The following is a 20,633-nucleotide window of genomic DNA, read 5'->3' on the forward strand; positions in this document are numbered from 1 at the left end:
CGCGGGGCTGGCACGGCAGGGGAAGATGGCGGCGGCGGGCGGGGGCGGCGCCGCGGTGTCGGTGCTGGCGCCCAGCGGGCGGCGGGTCACCGTGCGGGTGGGGCCCGGCACGGTCCTGCTCCAGGTGGGTCCGCGGGGCGAGGGGGCTTCGGGGAAGGCGGTGGCAGGGCAGCAGGCAGGCCGTGACGCCTCTGTTCTCTCCGCAGGTCCTCGAGGAGGTCTGCAGGAAGCAGGGTGGCAGCCCCGGCGAGTACGGCCTGAAGTGAGTGTCGCCGCGGGGCCGGGCCGGCTCCGGCTGCCCCGGCCGTGCGGGAGGCCCCGCCCGCGGCCGCTCTCCGCGCCGGGCCCGGCGCTGCCGGAGTCCGCGGCTCGGCCGGGGCCCGGCGGAACCCGCGGCGGGCGGTGGGAGTGCGAGGGGCCGGGACGCACGCTGAGCTCTGCCCAGGGCGGCTCGCCCCGGTTTCCCTGTGCCACGCTCCTTTCGATGCCGGGACACACGGCGAGGCCCCATGCCGCTGCCACGGGACACCCACGCGTGCACCTCATCTAGAGCACAGATCAGCAGCGCCCGTCTCCCCTCTTACCTGGGGGTTTGACCCTCCGCTTTTATGGTGTCTTCATTGCAACTCGTTTGTCTGAATAGCACAAAAAAAAAAGAAAAAAAAAAAAAAAGAAAAAAAAAGTACATTGGTATTTAATCAGACTTGGCTATGTAGTTGGTTGCTGTTTATCTCTTTAAAACCTTTAAAGGAGGAACATAGATTTGAGTCCCTTCTCTGTGACTTCTGTGAACTGCAGCTCCTTTGGTGTGCAGAATAGCTTTTGTTGATTTTGTTGAATTCCTTCTGGGAATTCTGTTGCCCAATACCTGGACTTTGTATTGCTCATAGGCTGTGTTCTCCTTCAGGTTTCAGAGGAATGTGTTGGACCTGTCTTTGCAGTGGAGATTTGCTAGGCTGCCCAACAATGCCAAACTGGAGATGGTGCCAGTCTCCAGCAGAGCAGGAGCTGGAACCACGGTATGTTCATTTACACAATGTGGCCTGTTTTGTTCAGTTACCAGTTGTGCTGATAGGATCTCATCAGATCTAATGACCAAGAGGCCAGCTGAAGACTGGTTGCAGTGCTTTCGAAAATAGCAATTAGGTAGCTGAAAGTCTTTGCTTAGAGTCTGCATGAGCATGGGGTACCAGCTGTGCTAGAGAAGAAAAACTAGTGGTCATGGATAGCTAAGATGTTAAACATCAGTGACGACTAATTCAGTTCCCTTTCCTAATTTCAGTTTCAGTTGCTGTTGTCCAGCTCTGGATTTTGAGTAAATCTCAGATTCTTACAGAATCTTGTTTTGCTGCTTTCCCAGCATTGGTGTTCATGGTGTGTTTACACAGCTTTAGATTCTTCAGTGACATGTTCTGTGTTCATCAGTGGCCAAATGTCCCTATTTAGTATTATTTGCAAAGGACTTTTGGACAGTGTTTTCTCTAGAAATTATGGCCACTTTTAGGAGTGTAAAAATCTTCTATACATACCCCTGTGGCCATAGGCCTGACTTTTCAAGCGATGCATAGGTGTTACTGAGTGTGAACTTTTCGTGGTGTAAAAATGATGTGTGGTCTTACTTAAGTAGCCTGGCAATGGAAATTTGTCTGTCACTAAGTCATCCTGTTATTTGTTAATTTCCTCAGAGGAAGTTTCTCCATTTTAATGTTTCAGGTCTTTTGTTTCAGGTCTTTTGCTGCTGATCTCTTAATGTCTGTCAGCCAAGCAGTGTTAGTGGTGTTTGTTATAGGCAGTTAATCTAGCTGAGAGAAACTGATCAGTGAACTTTGTGGTGTGAGAAGGCTTTGGAGTCTCTGCTTTAGTTCACTTTGTAATGTAGTTTTGGGGGTCCCTGATGTTCATACTTTTCTCTGTAAAACCTCCATGTTCTTAGCTTTGGCACTCATGCCTTTTTTCTGATTTGGGGGTAGAAGGACATTTGTGCTTGAAATAGTGTCTTTACTTTAAAAAATACCACAAACCAGTGGCATCTGCTTAAAATTTTCAGTGAAATGTTGTGGTGGAATGGAGGTTTCTTCCAGAGAAAAGTCTTTCTTTTGAAATGGTGCAGTGATGACTGTCTGACATTTGCATCCAGTTTGGGAGGTACTGAAGGAAAAAAATGATTTTATTTTTTTTCCCCTGAAGTTATATTGCGAGAAAAGGCAAGAAGGATTGTTCACTGTTAGGAGAGGGGTTATAGTGTGGAAGTGTTACATTAGATCACAAAAGAGAAGAGCTAAAAGAAGTATAAGCTGTTACTATTTAGTTGCAGTTCAACAGCACAATATACAGAAGTGAGGCTGCCCTGGGAGTGCTGGTTGCTCTGTCATGAAGGTGAGAAGATGCAGCAAATGTGCATGTAAAGAGTGGAGCCTAAAGAATCCTTGCCCCACAGACTTGAGCAGATTTTACCTGGGAGAATATCACAGTGTAAGAAAAGACTTTGTACAGAACAACTGACTAAAAAGAATTCCCTCCCACAGGGAGTATGTGTTAAAAAATAGGGAATTCCGTAACAGCCAGATGAGTGTGACTGGGATGTAGTGGCAGTTCAGATGCAGACTCAGTCATGCCAGCTGGCTGCAGTAATATTGAGATGAATTTCATTCTGTGTCTTTTATTACTGTATATTCTATTAAGATTATGTGCGTGGAAGTTGGTGTGCTTTCCTTTAGTGACAGCAGTTACCCTAGAGACAGAATACAGGTTTTGATAAATCATGAGTTTGGTCAGCAAATCTGATGTTTTAAAAATAGAAAGCTTTTGGATTTGCCTGTGCTTGTGGAAAATACTGTTTCCTGTAAGACAGTTCTTTAGTGAAAAATGGAACAAATTCCCTTTGTGATAGTGGGTGATGCAGGAGCACCATCAGTACAGCTCTGGTGTTAAAGCTGTCAGCCTCTTTTTTAAATGTTTGTAAACTTAGACGATAATTGGCACTGGTTGTTGGAATACTAAGTAGCACCTGGGGTTTTCGAAGAGACTTTTCTAATGGAGTGAACAGGACTTTCGTGACATGTTTGTCTTTGAACTGTTGCCCAAAAACTGATGCAACTGGTAGTCTGAATTTCTGGCCTGGATTCTTACAGAATGGTGATGTCAGCTGTCATCGCTCTCCTGTAGCTGAGAATAATCTAAAGCTTGTCTCCCATGTAGGAGAAACCGTGAGATTGTGTTCGTGGTGGGATGAAATGACACTGTACTGTCAGCTCATTATTGATGATGCCACTGTTTCCTTTATGCAGAAAAATTCCTGTCTCCAGCAGATCAGCATTTGTAGTCCTGTGAGTACTGGTGGGAGCCAAGGCAGATGACAAATGTATTCCTCCATGGAAATCACAGTGAATTACTGGAACTTTCCCACCTCTCTGTAGCTCCTGCCTTCATGCTTGCTCACACACCTTGCACTTGGTGAGAGGCTGCACTGAGAGTATTAGTAAGGACACATGAAAACACAGAATGAAAGAAAGTGGCTTTGGCTGTCTTGGCCTAATGCCCTTCTCAGGCTTTGGAATAAGACCAGTTTTTGTGGACTTCTGCAAACTCAAGTTGACTGGAGAAGCCAGGTTGTATCTAGTGGCTGCAGGACTTTGTGTGATTTTTCTTTAGACAAGTGAGCTAATTGGGAAAACTTGAAAGTTAGACACTCTGGAAAAGGCTGAATATTCTCTAAAAGGTTAAGATAACACCTAAAGTGCTCTGCAGAATATTATCTAGAGAATAGATACCTGTCTATCTCTTGGTTGGCTGCTAAACTTTTCCCTTGGGACGGTCAGGAGTTTGAAGTTCTTCAGGACTGACCCCAGCATGTGTTCACTTTAGAAATGTCTTGGTGGGTTTTTTTTTTTGTTTGTTTGTTTGTTTTTGCTTTTTTTGTTTTTTGTTTGTTTGTTTGGGTTTTTTTGTGGGGGAGCAGTAGGGAAGCAATTCTCTAAAGACTGTGTGGTGCCTTATAATGTACGTGGATGTTCACATTCCAGGTTGGAAAAGATCTGTTAAAATCTGCAGCTAGCTGGCTCTTGCCTTTTTCTGCAGGTGTTCAAGAACTCGGTAATTTAATGACCAGAATTATTGTTGAGATTTTTTTGTTACTTCACTCTTAAATTGTATGTCAAAATGTGGTGGTTAGGAAGCATTAGTGAGTTACAAACGTCATTCCTTCAGATTGCTAACGGTTGTTTAGGTCTTCAGTAAAGCAGGGATGGATGGGAATGTGTTAATTGTTTCTGTGTGTGGATATGCAAGTGAACAGTTTTGTCCCATGGAAGTTGTTCTGCAAAATGACACTGGAGTAGACCAGCTCTGTGTTGGTGTTTTAGATGGTGCAGCTGCATCAGGCATGTCTGGGTTATTGGAATTTGTTTTATGCAGCTGTGAAGACCCTTACTGTAAAGTTTCACCTGGTATAAAGCAGAACACCTCTGTTGCTCATGATGGCACATTATTTGGGATGTTTGCATTGGCATTTTTCTGAATATGTTGCAGTTCAAGATAGGGCAGGGGAGAGGGGCCCATGAAAGCTGGTTAGTATTCCAGGATGGCCTCCCCCACACTCAGGAGCCATTCATCCAACGAACAGGAATTCAGGCCAGAATGCCTGCATTGATGAACAAGAAACACCAAAATATTTTAAAAAGTTGTGAAGAAAAATAAGTTTTCATTCAATTTTCAGATGAATTAATTGTGGTGTTCTTATAGGTTCGGATAGCATTACAACTAGATGATGGCTCCCGCTTGCAAGACACCTTCCGCTGTCAACAGACCTTGTGGGAACTTCTCAACCATTTTGCAAAGATCAGGTGAGCAATGCAGTGAGAAAATACTTGTTTTGATCTCTGCATGCCACTAATTACTTGTTACAGTGACCCAGCTAAATCCTTCAAATTTGTAGAATTTACATTTATTTGATTGTGATTTCTCCTATAACAGAGATGTTTGTATTTTCCTTGCTCTTTCGTATTTGACAATCCATAGTTTTATTATTGTTTTTTAATCCAGGAGTACCACTTCTGATTCAGGGCATAAACTGGTAACAAACTGCTGAAGCTGTGAAGATACTGGGATGTGTTGCACCACCTTCCTTTTACACAAATCTGTTTGAAGTCAGATTGCTGCTAGAGATGTGTGTGTCAAGCCTGGATGATCTCCATCCCCACTATTTCTGTGCTGCAGCTCCCTGTAGTGCAGGGGATTCTTTCACATGGGTTGCTGTTGCTTTTGAGACTTGCTGTTGTGCAAGTTCTTCAAGGAAATCTGGAGCTCTCAGCAGGTTAATGTGGAATCTTCAAAAGACTGATTAGATCCTGTTTGAATGGAAGAATTTCTGGTTCTGTATTTATTGAACATGTACATGGGTTAGAAATCTTGTTTTAGTCTAGTCTACATTGAGTGCTACCTCTTGTCTTTAGTTTTGATTTTAGAAGGCTGTATTGTTTTGAAATGGCAAGCTAATAAACTTCTTGGAGAGAGGCACTTCTTTTCTATTTTTCATGGTTTGGAAGAGGAAGCCTTGAAGCTGTGACAGCCGTTCTGTTTTTAATCATGGACCATGTCTGCAATGTGACATTTATTCATAAGTAAAGGAACAGTATTCATGTAAATGCTAGAGATAAAAGAACTATTTTTCTTTTAATTGAGGAAAGAGGTAGGAAAAAGCCACAGGTATCATTTTCCTGAGGGTTTTAAGTCCCCTCTTGTCCCTTACTACATTCTCTGTGAGGAGAGGAGTGCCTGTTGCAGTTTGGGGACTGCTAGACTGGTGGAAGGTGGTAGTTACTGACAATTACAAATAACCTTTGTGTGGCTTTGTCACATATTAGTTGATTGTTTCTTTGGTTTAAATTTTGAGCTTTTCATATAATTTTGCTCTTTTGAAGTGGTTTTATTGGTTACAGGTCATTGTAATACTACTAGCTCATATACATGTTGCTCTTCCTAAGCTTCTAACTGCGGCAGTGTGCTAAGCATTCATAACTTCAGACCACAGCTGCTCTTTTCTGGCCTCTGGAAGCTGACTTCAGATGTTTGGATGGACTTTACAATCTTGATTAAGTTCAACAAGCAGCAAAGGTGCTGTGTGTGGTTTAGTCACAGAACAAGCTGAATCTACAGGCATCTGTATGGATTTAATGGGCTGAATTACTGTTCAATGTGTTTTGATTCTGTTGACTAACTAGTCAGCTAGTTGTTGATGTTTGCTGAAATCCTTCCTTGGACTCTCCAACTGGAGACGTTTTCCTGGAATGCTTGGCCGCTCTAAGTGCGTGAGGGGAAGTATTCTAAATCCACTGGAATTTCCCCTGGGTTTCCAGCATCCATCTTGGCTAATTGGGTCTGAAGAAGGTCTGGAAGCTATTGTAGGGCTGCTCCTCCTCTCAGCGTGCGGCAGTCCTTGCACAAGATGTTTACAGGCCCTGTCAGATCACTACATGAAGGAATCTAATCTGCTTGCCGTTCCCCTTCTGAAGAGCAGCACATCAAAGAGAGGACAGTATGTTTGATGTGTGTGCTTGCCTCAGTGGGTGCATGTAATGGATTAGCAGCAGCTGGAGGAGGAGCCTGCTGCTTCCAAGAGTTAGACAAAAATAAGTCTCTGGGGATCTTTGTGTGGAGTCTGTGCTGCAGAGGCTGGTTGAAAGCACACTGTTGTCTGTCCTGTGAGCAAGAATCCTGCATTTCTATCTCCCACTCTTGCCTGCTTGCAACTTCAGCAGCTTTATGGGCTGTTCTCCATAGAGCAGTTGCAATTCAGAGACTCAGAGACATCTTTGATAATCATTATAATTCTTCACTGCTTCTTCTTCTACACCGGTCATTCATTTGGTTCAGATATTTTCCACACATTTTTAGAAAACTCTTCAAAGAATTTCTTGGATTGAAGTGGAAAGCGGTTTTTGGAAAAGTGAATGAAACTAGGTTCTTTCTATAAGTCAAACTGGCTTTCTCTCTATTAGTCTTTGGTGAGGACATGTTCCACTCCACCTAAGACTTTTTTCTCTTAGATGGTTGTCATCCAGCTTTCCTGACATACAGCAGCTTGAGGTTCAAGCTTGTGTTCCGTGGCCCGTTCTGTCTGCCTTTTCTGTGATTCTGTACTGTTTCTCTGTGTCTCATCAGTCCTTTATCTTTTGTGCACTGTTATTGAGGATTCCTCCAGGGATACAGCTAATCTTAATTGGAAGCAAATCCTATTGAAAATAAGGTGGGAACGAGTATCTTTCCTGGATTGTCTGGAGAAGTCTGAGTGCAGTAACCTGCTATGGTGTGCTAATGGTGATCTTTTGTTCCAATTCTCCAATTGAGACAAGATTTTTTTTCCTGCCTTTCATCATCAGGCATTGGCCTTGGGAATTTCCTCGGGTATTGCTGCCAGAGGAGTGAGGGAGGTTGGAGCCTGGGTCTTATATCACAAGACAATGTTCTTTTGTATGAGCAACTTAATCTCTTGATTCCTGCAGAGCATTGTATAGTGTGTTTTGTTCCTGAAAGAGAATAACTAATTGCAGGATCACAAATGGAGGCAAACCTATTGTAGTGTTGGTTTGGTTGTTCACCTTGAAGTTAACTGTGTTTCATAATCTGAAACTTGAATATAGTATTTTGGATGCTGTGGTGTGTCTGTTGCTTTCTGCACAATGGGATTTGTTGTGGTGGCTGGGAGAAGTGTTCTGAAATAGTGGTCTTGCAGTCTTGGTACTATGAACTCCCTGGAATATGTTGCAACTGGTCTGGAAGCAGTTCTCAGCTGCTGTCTTTCCTAAAATAGACCTGACCCTCAGGACTGGTTTTATAGTTTGTTCTGTTTGGATTTACTCTACCTCTGGGTTTCATTGTGACTCGCCTTGTCCCATACCACTGTGCTGTTGCAAGCTTTTAACCATTTGATCAAGATGGCATATAGACTGCTACAATTAAGCCTGACATCTCAGTTGTGGTTTTTGCTTAACAGATTTAGTCCTTCATATCCTTCAACTGGAAACCATTGATGTTCTCTGGCTCTTGAGAATTACTCAAAGATTGAGTATCATAATTTTCCAACGGCTCTCTCGATCCTGAGTGGCTTCTGGTTTCATTTATATGTCATTGTAGCTGAGTTTTAAGTCTCAGTTGAAATGTCCTTGATGAATTTCCATGGAATTTGATGGCTGTTTCCCTTAATTTTCCACTTCATAGGCTGGTTGACTCCCTCTCAGTTCAGTTTATTTTGTCACTTCATGCTGGGCTGAGTTTGGTTATGCAGACTCCAGAGTTCTGCTGGGGAAGCAGGTTGTTAAAGTGCAAAAGGTGATTTCCCTGTTAACGTAACAGAAAATGCTACCTGTGTCCTGAGGTGGTCTTTCCCTGCTGGCTGGATATATTGCATGTCTGTTTGTGGAGTTCCAAGCTTTTCTAAGAGCAGCAGACAGACTGTGCAATGCACAGTCACTTCAGAACCACACTCTTCAGCGGCTGTGTGGATTTTGACTGTTACTTAAGGGATTCTTTTCCTACATAACTCCTTGACATAACTTTGTTTCTGGTAATATTGCATCTCAAAATATAAGTGTTTAAATTATGTGATGCTGAAGGCACAATATTTTACGTGAATGCATTGAAGCAAATTGTTTACTTAATGTCTAATAGTGGTCCTGTGAACTGTGTAGTGGTTATTGCTGGAGAAAAACGGAGGACAGTGTTTCCTGCTGATTTCACTTTGTACTGTTAGTCTGTGCTGGTTTTGGAGGGGGTAGGCTGTTGTGCAGATGCTGCAGTGTTTTGCTCTTTCTTGCAGGGAGCTGATGGAGCAGGATGGTGAATTGTCTCCAGTCTGTATTTACATGCGGGATGAGGTAAGGCAGCAAAGGCCTCTCAACTGTCTCATGTCCCTAAAACATAAGAAAACTTAGTTCTGCTTTCCAACCTGGAAAGTGTTTCTTTTGAACTTTCTTGAGAGGGGAAGTAAAAAAATGTTGGTCTTTTCAATGCATGACGTGTCTGTATGGAAAAAAGCTCTCTTGGAACGTAACCTTGTGCCGTTGAGACCTCTGAGCCCATAAAATGAGCTCAATGACCTATTTGTGTTTTTCTTTCCAGCTTCTTTTAAAGCTTGAGTCAAAACAGTGTTTTCATTTTAATAAATATTTGCTTTTCTCTGTTTTGATCTTTTGCTATTAATGTTTTGTTAAATATTTTGTATGTGGATATTATGGAATTCACTCTCCCTAGCTGTCCCCTTTACTTCCCACTGACCTCTGTGGACAGATCGTCTTTATTCTGGAATAGGTCATTACAGACAGATAAGAGGTGTATGTAAGGAAATCGTCTGTCTTGCAGCCCTGAGATGTTGCCTGTCATTTAACTCCTGACATAAAAGTAGCTTTGCTGTAGTTGGATCCCACTTGGATGTGTGTATGGCATGAAAATATATGTAGGTCACCTTCCATTGAGATGATTTAATAAACTGCGAATTTGGTGAAACAGTACAAGTTGATACAGATGGATTTCAGGTCTGATTTTCAACTGCAGGAGTGTGTTTTCACCTGTTTCTTGTGTTGTGTGGTATTTCTTCAGATACAGGTTTCTTTCTGTAAAGAGCTTTACATGCTTTCCTGGGGAATCAGAGGCCGTAACTACTCTCCTTTGGTTTCGTTGTAGATATCAGGAAAAGATGCCCTGGAGAGGACAACACTGAAATCACTTGGTCTGATTGGAGGCAATGCCATTATCAGGTTGGGAGAAGCAAAGTTTGGCCTCTTTATTTTCCCTTTCCACTCTGATGGTGAATTTATTTTGTTTCAAGTACCAAAAGAAAGAAAGAAAAAGAAAAGTCACAAGAAAAGACGCCAAATTAAAACATTGCGGCATTCAGAAATTACTGCATTTGCCTGTTTATCTCAAACTGCTGCCCAGATGTGCTTTGCACAGCAGCAGATTCTGGCACTGACCGGTCATGTGCAGATTAAAAGAGCTTGTTTGTTTGTTTCTTTTTTTATTTATTTTTTTTTCTTTCTCCTTTGAGTGGAACAGACAATTCAAAGTTTAAATTCTCTCAGAGAGGGTAATCAGCTGCCACTTCATTCTTCCCTGCTCTGGATCTCAGGCACTTAACTCCCAGCTGCTGCAGGCCCTGGTGGCTGTTGGGGGGTGAGTTTGGGACAGGAGCAACCTTTCTGTGATCTCCTGACCAGCTCTTTGTGGTATATACAGAAGGCAGGAGTGATTAGAAGGCTGTGCTTTCCAAATGCCTACTGATTTTCTCTAGATGGCAGTTTTCTTGCAGAGGAGCGGATCCCTGTTCTGTTATTCTGCACAACCCCCTGGCCCTCTACCCCACACTTCACAGTAATTGGAGCTTGTTCTCTGTAAGGACCTGGAAGAAGAAAGTTAATAAATCAGGGTGTATTTGAGTCAGATGTTGTCTTTGTGTCATGGAAACATTAAGAATAGAGAGGGCAGCAGTCCTAGGATTATGATTTTATTTTTATTCCTTTTGGTGTCTTCTTCAAGAGTTGTCATGAAGAAATGCAGTTCATCTGGTGGGGAGGGTGCCACGGTGCCTTGTAATGAGCCAACAGTGAGGCAAGGCTCCATGGAAGAAGCAATGGATGTGCCACTACCTCAAGAAAACACATTTCCAAAGGACTTGGAGCACAGGGATGTGGCTATATCTTTAAACAGCTGCACACACAAGCAAGACTCGATTAAAAATTCTCATGCTAGCTTGGAGGAGCTGCAGCATTTCCCAGAGCCTGAGCCTACCCCGTTTGGCCCTTTTTTTGGAGAGGGAGAGCATCTGGGGGACTCTCCTGTAGCTGTACCATCTTCAAAGCTGCCAACAACTTTTTTGAGCCCTGGAGGTCCTTCTAAGCCAAAGAAGTCTAAGAACAGCCAAGAACTGCAAAAGGAGCAAGAACAGGTAAGGGCAAATGTATTTGCAGTTTGGGCAACGAGGGCTTTTTTTATATCCTGCCTTGCCTGAGGCTGCACTCCCATGAGGAAAAAGATGTTCCCAGATTTAGGACTTTTTCCCTGTGTCACAGAATTAGGTGCCTTAATGACACACAGTTCTGTCTGAGTTCAGAAAGGAAGTAGGAAGGATTTGAGTTTAAGAATTTGCTGTCCAGAGTTAGGCAATAGAGACAACACAGCTGCATTAAATCACAGTCCAGAAGATCCTGCACCTCAGTGCCACAGATTTCATTAACAAATGGCCACTTTGTTACCTGACCCTGTGACTTAATTTTCTTTGTATTGCAGATGAAGCAGAAACCTTCCAGCCTTTTCCTTTTGTCCTTCTCCTTGCTTATAGAAGTAGTTTTTGTCTTAATCTAAAATATCTTGCCTTTGAAGTAGTCTGCCTGTCTCTAACTATCTCCCAGAGGGACAGATTGCACATCTCACCATTGTTGGGTCACTGAAATAAAACTGTGTTTGTTAAAACTGAAAAGTGCTTGAGCCCATGTTGAGATACCAGAACTGATGGCTGAAAAGTGCTGTGATGCCATCCCAGAGTCACCTGGGAATGACATTGAAGTGTGTTTTGTGCAGGCCAGCTGTATGGAATTGAATGCCTTCAGGAAGGTTGGGTATGTCTGGCAAGTAGCGTAGCATGAAGTACAGGAGCCATTTAATTAATAATTTACTCCTTATTATTATGCACTGAGAGTTTCCCATTCTGGATTCTCAGTGAGCAGCTCTTTTCTTGCTCCTTTGGCTCATCACTGGCCAGCTTTCATGTCACAGATCCCCTTTGTTGTTTCTGACTCTTTGGTACCTCCTAGAGTTGGAGGTTTGAATCTCCTCTGGTCTGATCCAGCCAGGATTGAACAATAGAAAGCTATAAGTAGAAAGAAAGGATGCCTGGGGAGCTTCAAAGGGATCTTAGTCCAGGAGGAATTTAGCAAGACTGTGGATGCTTTCACGTTGATGTAGAGACTCTACCTTAGTTGACTTCTCTGTGGTTGCAGCCTATTTTTGATGAGTTCTGAATTGTTGAGGAGCAGAAGCCAGACCGTGGAAGGACTCTGGAGCAGCTGTGAACTGCACACGTAGCAGAAAGAGGCCATGCCAACCTGCAGCGGTGAATATTTGAGTGTATTAGAAGCGTGTTTGGGTCTGTCTAATCAGTATTATTTAACCTTTTGGAGCAGACCCTTAACATGGAGAATTAAACAGTAGGCTGGGTGATTTGTCCAGTCTCATGTGTTGCTTGCTTCAGTTGCACTCTTGTCTATGAGGGGTTTGGAAAGGAGGAGTTTGTGCTGTGTCTGGGAAGAGAGCAGAAGTGCAAGGGTTTGTTGCCCACACTTGTCTGTGCACTGGTGGGAGAGGCAGAGCTCCATCATTTCGCTGAGTGCACAGGCTGATGTGTAGCTGAGCTCTTGGGCATGGCTGAGTGCTGGTGGCTGAAGGACTCACACCAAGCGATGTCGTTCTCAGAGTCGCAGTCCAGTTCAAACCACTTCTGGAGCCAGCTGCCTTCCACTCTGAGAGCAGCTTGGGAAGCAGCTGCAAATTCTGTTGGGGGAGTTGTGTCCTTGTGTTAAACAGCATGTGATTTTGACGGCTGCTTTCAAGCCCTTTGATCTCTGGTACTTTTGCTGCTGATTGATTACATTTTGTTCCCTCCTCCACTCCTGCCATATTCCACTCTCCTCCCAGCAGCAACAGCCAAGTAGGGCTAGCCACATGGCATCTGCTTTTTGTCCTTTTTCAGTCCTGAGGAAAAAAAACCCAAAACAAAACAAATTATTTTTAAACATCAAAGGTCCATTTTTGTAAAAGAATCTTCCCATTAATGCTTTGCCTGTGTGTGGTTTTTGAAGCTGAAGAGAGGCTGGATAAAATCTGTGCCGGCATCCCTTCGTTTCTTAGGCTAAAGATGGTTTACAGACAGCTGCAAGCTGACTTTGATGTCAGAATGTTAATTATTAGAAGGTAACTTTAAACCAGATTCAGCATGAGATTAGAGCTCCCAGAGGTGGTGGGGAGGAAGTGGGTCTCTAGGGAGAGCTTGCTGCTGTGGAAAGCACAATGACCCCTATTTCACTTAAATCATAAGAGTTTTCCTCAGCTTACCTGCTTCCCTGGGAGCAGGATGGTGACCCCAGAGTGCATTCTTCCTGACACCTGGCTTTGTCACATAGGCTGCACTTATGTAGATGCTGCTGTGAACATACAGCTTCAGCCTCATGGGGAAAAGTGCCTGACATTTCAGCCTTGGTGGAAGAATAGACTTTGAAGAAGGAAGATGCCAAACCTTAGCACAGCATCTTTGGCTCCTGGAAGAAGTAGGACACCAAAATGCACAGCTTGCTTTCCTCCAGTTTACATAATGGAAAGTAGAACATCCAGCCATTTATTGTTACAGGAGATAGTTATTTTTTATCACAATTGCGGAAAACACTGTGTGTGCAGTGGGCTGGCAAGTGGGTTAGTATTCCTGGAGTCTCTTTCATAATCATTGTGAGAAGTTAATTTTTGGATTCTGTCCGCACTTTGGGATTGTTGGAGCCCACAGCAAGGAAGAGGAGGGAACACTTAGGACTGGAATATATGTCTGCCTTGTGCCATCTTGGGTTCCCAATGCCTTGGCAGATGCCATTAACTGTCACCGTAATTTGGATGGGGGCTGGCTCTTTCCCTTTGGAATCCCACTGCTGTTGGGATTAACTAAAGTCCTTGTTAGAGCCAATACTAAATGGTAACTTTAGGATTTGCTAATGCAGAATTTGGATACTTTGGAGTTCTCTCCATTGTATCCTTGCACCCTTCACAACACGCCATAGGATATACCTCCTCAGTCTTTTGGGTTTGGGCTTGTTCAGAAAACATCTATTTTCACTACATGTTTAGAATTAAATGAAACTCAAGCCTGCTTGAGGAGATGAAAATACACTGGGTTCTTGGGGAGGCCTGATTAATTCTCCTCTGGCCTCTGACATAGCTGTGCCCTCACTGGAGCATCAGTGGTTGGATCACGGTGCAACCAGCTGATGGTCCTGGGCACTCGGGGTCCTTCCTGCAGCACTGGCACCCCCACCCCACCCGGGCCTGGGGAAAGCTGCAGCCAGGCTCCTGTACCCGCTCGTTAGGGCTGACCCTGCTCAACTTTCTAAAAGTAGCCAAAGGTCCCACCCACACAACCTCCATCTTTTAATTTCTCAAATTACCCTTTAGTGCCCACAAGTAGAGTGAACATTGCCTTGTAATTTGTGTTGTGCTTTAGACAATTGAGAAGACTCCTGTTCCCAAGTGGCCAGTGCCTGGGGGAGGGGTGAGTGGATGGAGGGAGGACATCTGGGTGTTAATTAGGATTGGAAAGAGTGTATGAGAGAATGAGGGGAGAAGAAATGGGCTGTGGGTTCATTCACAGAGCCTGTGGCATTGTTAAGCTGGCAGCTGACTAGGAAGAAATGCTGGATTAACTACCAAAATTTTTGTTCCTGTGAGCCTCTTCAGCCATGAGCTGTGTCCTCCCTGCATCTCCTGTAGCCTTCAGTATGCTGTTCTCTGTTTGCAAGCTTTGTTCCTTTAAACAGTTTTGGAATTTAGAAAGTTTGACTTGTTTGAGATCCAGGAGATATAACTGCCTCTTGATTGCTTGACTCTGGTCGTGGTTTGTATTCACACAGGCACAGCTGCTGCTTTGGGCAGAAGAGAGAGTAGCCAGCACATAACCTTTCCTGGGGAGGGATCCATTAAAGTCCTGCTGCCTGCAGAGATGGCAAATGCTCTTGATCTCAGTGGTTGGGGCTCCAGTTTGGGTTTTTTAGGGGATTGTGGGTATTGGCTTGTTTTGTTTCGGTTGTTTCATAACTGCAACCACAGCTGTAGGCTAGGCCCAGTTGCACTGGAAGGTTTGCCATCGTGACACCCAGCTCTGGGCTCTGGAGGCTGGGGGGGCAGGCAGCCAGGCTTTCTGTGCCCTGCTGGGCAGGTGAGAAGGAGTGCAGCTTGGAGTGCCTGCTCGCAGCTCTGCTGTGTAGGGCAGGTGGCCAGGAAATGCTTTAAGTACCTTTGTTGCAGCTGATGTCCAGGGAGAACTGCTCTCCTGCATCTGTGTGCTCTGGTTGCAGCAAAGGCTGATCTCTCACTTTGTAAGTGCAAAACAAGAGTTTTACTGTTTAAGGGATCTTTCTGCACATGAGAAACCAGGATAAAATTTCAAAAGGTGTGCAACGAAACCCTGCAGTGGTTTAGTTCAGAGAGCTGAACAGGTCAAAAGACAGTTTGTAAATACTGTCCTGTTACTCTTTTTCAGGAACCTTATAAGATAAGCAGAGCAATGCATTTAAAAGTAATTGGAGCTCATTTTTTTCTGTAGCTTGTAGAACGTGAGCCCCTTATATGTCACCTAGACCTACTGGAACAAATTTCTGATGGCCCAGAAGAGCTTCCTGATGAATTTTTTGAAGTCACAGTGGATGATGTACGGAAACGTTTGGCACAGCTGCAGAATGAGAGGCAAGTTCCCTTTCTGCTGTGAGTGTGTCCTGTTGTTGAGCAGAGTGACAGTGATCAGCAGAGCTTGTAAGAAACACCTTATCTTCTAAGTGACTGAATTAGCCTTTTATTAGACCTTATCAGAAAGACCAACTTAGCCACAAGCAAGACCTGAGAATGTTTGGAAGAGGCATACACACACACACACACACACACACACACACACACACACACACACACACTGTTCAGGTAGCTTGCTTTCAAATATTCATGCTTTTACTTCATCAGACTTCAGTTCAGTAAAAACTCAGATGAAGATAAACTGCCCTTCCTGTCACAGCACCATTTTTCTGTCTGCATGTTTCTTGAAGAAATTAATTTCATGAATGTATTTAGTTTCAAGTGGGTCAAAGCATTCCTTTAAACATTGCAATAACTCTCCAGGACTGTGAAGCAGTCTCTTTTATGCTATAGCCAAGTCCAAATTGAACTTTTTACTTAGAGTTGATTTTTTTCCCACAGGCCACTGAGTACACAGAATATGGCCTGAAAATTGCTCTGCTGTTTGTGAGTCTGGAGTATTTAGTGGTACAAATGTAGAGTCATTTGGTTGAGGATTACTGGAATACAGGCCCCCCAAAAAGACCCAATTTCCAAATTTGCTGATGCTTTCCCCTTACAGCCAGGAATAAAAATAAGGGCAAGTTACACATCAGTTACTTGGATACAAAGAAAATGTACTGAAGCTGAGCATAGGATCTCTTGGGTCTGAGCTAGTTTCTTTGCTTATGGGAAAATATGTAATTATTTTCTTACATTTATTGTTTCCTCTTAAATGCAAGTAGACTTTTATTTTGTACCCACTACTTATTTTAATAGACGTCTACAATGCCAGTTTTTGAATGATCTGAAACTTTTCATTTTTTTCCTTGTTGCTAATTAATACTTATTAATTTTTTGTGCTGGCATTGTTTTTCAAGTTCAGTAGCTCTTCTGCCCCTGTGGAGTAATAATGTCCAACCCTAGTCTCTGGTTTATTGGATTAATAAGTCCACCTCTTCTTGAGTAGTCTAAGCAGACTTTCCTGTCCTCTTAGAATCTTTTTTTGCATCTGCTGTCATGAACTTGTACAATAAAAGTAATTTTATATAGTATTGTTGCTGATGCTCAGTAGTTTCAGGAGGTAGGGAAAATGGTGTGAGAGATGCATTGAACAGTTAATCAGTTCTCATCAGCCCTGCTTGGGTCTTGTGCTAGCTTAATAAAGTAAAAATACATTGTAAAATTACAGACAACTTGCCTTCTTCCCGTGTCTGTAGGAAACGCCTGGAAGAAGCTCCACTGATGACAAAGTCCTTGAGGGAGTCCCAGCAGAAGGAGAAGTTGGAGCGTTACCCCAAGGTAGTATTTGTTAATTTTCCACTTCCTCTAGCTATCCCAGACTCGGGGATTGAGTACCTTGGGATTCAGTTGTGAGACTTATCAAATTCCCATCCCTATTAACTGTTTCTGGGACTTGCATAACAGGAGTGCCATGTGAAAACAGCTGTACTGTAATATGGTAATATGTCACTGGTTGAGTGACAGGCAGTAGAGTTGCTTCTGTTCTGTTCCAGATGTCTCAAAACCTTTCTGTTTTGCACACATCAGTCTGTATCACTGAACCTTCCTGCCTGCTCTCTGTAGACATTTTGTTAGAAACTCATTGAAATGATTCAATGTTACAGGTTGGGTTTATTTTACTCTCTAACTCTGATCCCTGTGCAGTTTCCTAGTGAGGTGCTTTCTGACCAAGCTGGAGGTGCAAAGGTCAGGGGTACGTCAGGAGGATTCCTACTGCTGTGGAGGCATTGGGATGCCAGTGGGCTGTCTGCACCTGTCCATGAGGGTCTGTCTTTGTTGTTGGTGCATCATTTAGCACAGGGAGCTCCTACTCTCTGAGCAAGTGCTGCTGCATTTTACATCACATATTGAGCTCTTGTGCCCCCTCTGAAAGGCAGAGAGCCATTGTTCCCTGAGGAGCTGCACAGCACTGTTAGCCAGGTTGCACTTCTGTCCCTGTAAATACCTCAGATCTCCCCATTAAATAAAACCAACAAATAAACAATTTGCAGGTTCTAAGCCAAGGACAGGTGTTACAGAGCAGTGATGAACCACTGTCCTGATGGGCATTGTCTTTGCTTCAGGTGGTGGTGAGAGTTCATTTTCCAGACCGCCACGTTCTGCAAGGCTGCTTCCATCCCACTGAGACTGGTAAGACCAACCAATCACACAATGAGAGTGTGTCTGAACAGGTCACACTGTTGCCTGGCAAAGTAAAGCTGCTCTGAAGCAGCAGCAGAAGGTAGTTACACTGTCATTGTAGGGCCCTGAACGGACTAAGAAGGGACTTTGGGCTAGTTAAGTTAGCTAAGGGCTACTTGGTGGAGATGGCAAGATGCTTGTCCTTGTGTAGACAGGAAGCTGTCCCACTTGCTATCCCCTTGTTTGTGTCTAAATGATGTGTTACTGGGATGCATTTGGAGACTTCCTCTGACTTAGTGTGTAAAACGTCTTTCACCCCCTTCCCCAAGCCAAAATCTACCCCAAAAAGCAGGAAGGAGTTAAAAAAATGAACTTCAACTCCACTAAGAGAGGATGTACCTTTATGGTTCTGTCAGTTCTCAAAAGGCAATCAGACCATGCACCAAGTAGCTCTTACTGTTATTACTGGAGATCCTCTTATTCTCAGCTGTCAGCCATGGTTACCTGCACAAAGTTTTTTGAGAATTTTGTAGGCATCCTTAGATTTTTCCAAGGGACCAGCACATCAAAGTGATTTGTTTGTTTTTTCTACAAGAAATTTGTGAGAGCAGTTGTGTACTTTGGAGTAAAAGGCAATCTCCATACCTTCTAGAAGACATTTCTGCTGTTACAAGTTCGTCTTCTTGCCCAACATTTGAAGAACCAAATGTAATTTAGCAAACCTTTCTCTGCTTTTTCCACAGTTGGCATTTTGAGAGACTTTGTAAGAAGCCACCTTGCCAATGCAGAGTTGCCATTCTACTTATGTGAGTGCTGTTGGTAATATTTGGCCTTACTTTATAAAGCCTGTTTCTAGCTGTGGGATGTTGATGCCTGAGGGATGACCTGGAAGGGAATGCCTTCCCTAAAACACAGCTTCACAGTGCAAAGAAGGTGTAACCCGCTCCCTTAGCCATGTTATGCTTCTGCCTGAGAAGCAGCCTCTGTGGACATGTGAATGTGTCACTCCTTCAGAGAGCAGGGATGCCTCCCATACCTATGTTTAATGTTCTGGTTGCTAGGTGTTTTATAACTTGTTTTTTAACTTCAGTTGTTGCACCTCCCAGAATCATCTTGAACGATGAAAGTCTGACGCTGTTCGAGGTAAGGACTCACACATGGGCTCTGATTCTCTCTGCTTTGTGCTCCCCTTACCCCTGCCTCAGGCTTTATTTACTTTTAGAAGAAGCTGGGTAATGCTGTAGGCTTCTGCTCAGCCAAGGCTAGCGGAACCAGGTGTTTTGGAGCACAAGCTCTTCACCAGAAGAGGTCCACCTTGTGCAGCAATAGGCAGAGGCACGCTGGGCAGGGCTGGGGATTCCCATTGTTTGGTACACTCTGCAGTTAACCTGGAATGTTATTGTGAGAGCTGAGCTGTGCTCAGTGTGCTTTATCTGTAGCTGGACTAGGATAGTAAGAGATGAGACTCAGTGTGGACAGGGAACTGTTTTCAATTGCTGCAGTGGGAGCTAGTGGCCATATTAGACAAAAATCTGACTTCTTTGAAATCACTGTGTGAGAGTCAATGTGCACTGAAGGATACACATTCTCTTTTGTAATTTTTCTCTGAAAACACTGAAATACGGGTTTTCAAATACAGATTCCTGGAGATTTTTTGCAAGTGTCCAATAAGGTGGTCTTGATGTCCCTAGCCAGAGACTGTTGGCTGTGTAGATCATACATCTACATTAGGACTAGATGTAACTTTGCCCTAAACTCACAATATTTAAAATGTTCTGTCATTCAGAACTGCATGGACCATTCCAGACTGGTGCACCAGAGATTCTTCAGAGTAAGGGCTCATGCAGCAGCAGTGAGAATTCTTGTTTGATGCCCCTAAGGGAGCAGAAAGGCTGGAGTGGGGAGAGGAATAGAGAAAGGGACTTTTCAGGCAGCATGGTGAGTTAGGTAGTGATTAGCATGCCTTGGAAGTTGTTTGCCATGGAGTTTTCCAAGTTCCACAACTTGTGACCAGGCCATGTAGAAGAAATACGCATGCAGATGCTTTTAGATGATTGAATATTCAGACCTGTATCTGCCTCCTGTTGATCTTCTGATGCTGGTTCTGGTTTCCCTTGTTCACCTTGGTCTGTTTTCTAAAATCTTCTAAATCCTTTACTCACCTCTGTTTACTCCTTGCCTGCCTCCCCCATCCTGCAGTTCTGTTCTTCTATTTTCTCTTTCTCAGTGCACATCTCATGTTTTTCTGGATGTCTCCTGAAACATGACTTTTTCAGTAAAGCACCACAGGAATAATTGCATCTCGTTGTCTTTGAAATAAGAAACCTTTTGGCAGGAATTTTGTTTAATTTGCTGTGTTAAAGCCTTTGTTCTGTACCTGGCACCATTACTGGTGCTTGTTATCCGTGTGGCAATTTCCCCGTTTCCTAGTTGTGACATTTACTGTAAAATTCATTCTTCGTGGCAGCTCCCTGAGACATGAACACATGTTAAATTAGTGTTCTTTGAAGACTTGGAGGTGCCTTACAGCCCAGTCTTAGAGACTTCATTAGAAATCACAGCTTTATGAGGAACCAGATCGATTTTAGTGTCAGGCATCTCCAGTCTGCAGTGGCTTTCCGTGGATTGCAGTGCTTGCTGTGGCACATGGCAAAGGTGCAAAAGCCTTGGCTTAGATACAGAACTGGGACTGCTCAAGATGCTGTGCTCAAAAGTGGAAAATTCTTTGCAAATGGACTGTTTTAAGGAAAATACTTTTTCTCATTTCTCATATCTTCTCTGTCACCATGAAAGAGGAGTAACATCCAACTAAGATAAAGGGTCAAATCTAAACCTAATTAAAGATATGTTTTTATTCATGCCACATGTAATCACACCATAGTCAAATTAGACTGGTGGTTATGTTGAGAATTTGGGTGTAATTA

General features: G+C 43.6%; 1 protein-coding gene across 1 annotated transcript in view; it reads left to right on the forward strand.

Annotated features, from left to right (window-relative positions):
• ASPSCR1 (ASPSCR1 tether for SLC2A4, UBX domain containing) overlaps nt 1-20,633 on the forward strand; it is a 32,367-nt gene continuing 11,734 nt past the window's right edge. Inside the window, exons 1-12 of the mRNA XM_058817041.1 lie at nt 1-124; nt 207-262; nt 908-1,019; nt 4,741-4,841; nt 8,813-8,870; nt 9,676-9,749; nt 10,528-10,936; nt 15,347-15,486; nt 16,785-16,866; nt 17,652-17,718; nt 18,453-18,515; nt 18,800-18,852. Coding sequence (XP_058673024.1) covers nt 26-124; nt 207-262; nt 908-1,019; nt 4,741-4,841; nt 8,813-8,870; nt 9,676-9,749; nt 10,528-10,936; nt 15,347-15,486; nt 16,785-16,866; nt 17,652-17,718; nt 18,453-18,515; nt 18,800-18,852 — 1,314 coding nt within the window. The 5' untranslated portion in view covers nt 1-25. The remainder of the gene's footprint in view (nt 125-206; nt 263-907; nt 1,020-4,740; nt 4,842-8,812; nt 8,871-9,675; nt 9,750-10,527; nt 10,937-15,346; nt 15,487-16,784; nt 16,867-17,651; nt 17,719-18,452; nt 18,516-18,799; nt 18,853-20,633) is intronic.

The sequence above is a fragment of the Ammospiza caudacuta genome, chromosome 19, assembly GCF_027887145.1.
Source record: "Ammospiza caudacuta isolate bAmmCau1 chromosome 19, bAmmCau1.pri, whole genome shotgun sequence".
Lineage (NCBI taxonomy): Eukaryota > Metazoa > Chordata > Aves > Passeriformes > Passerellidae > Ammospiza > Ammospiza caudacuta.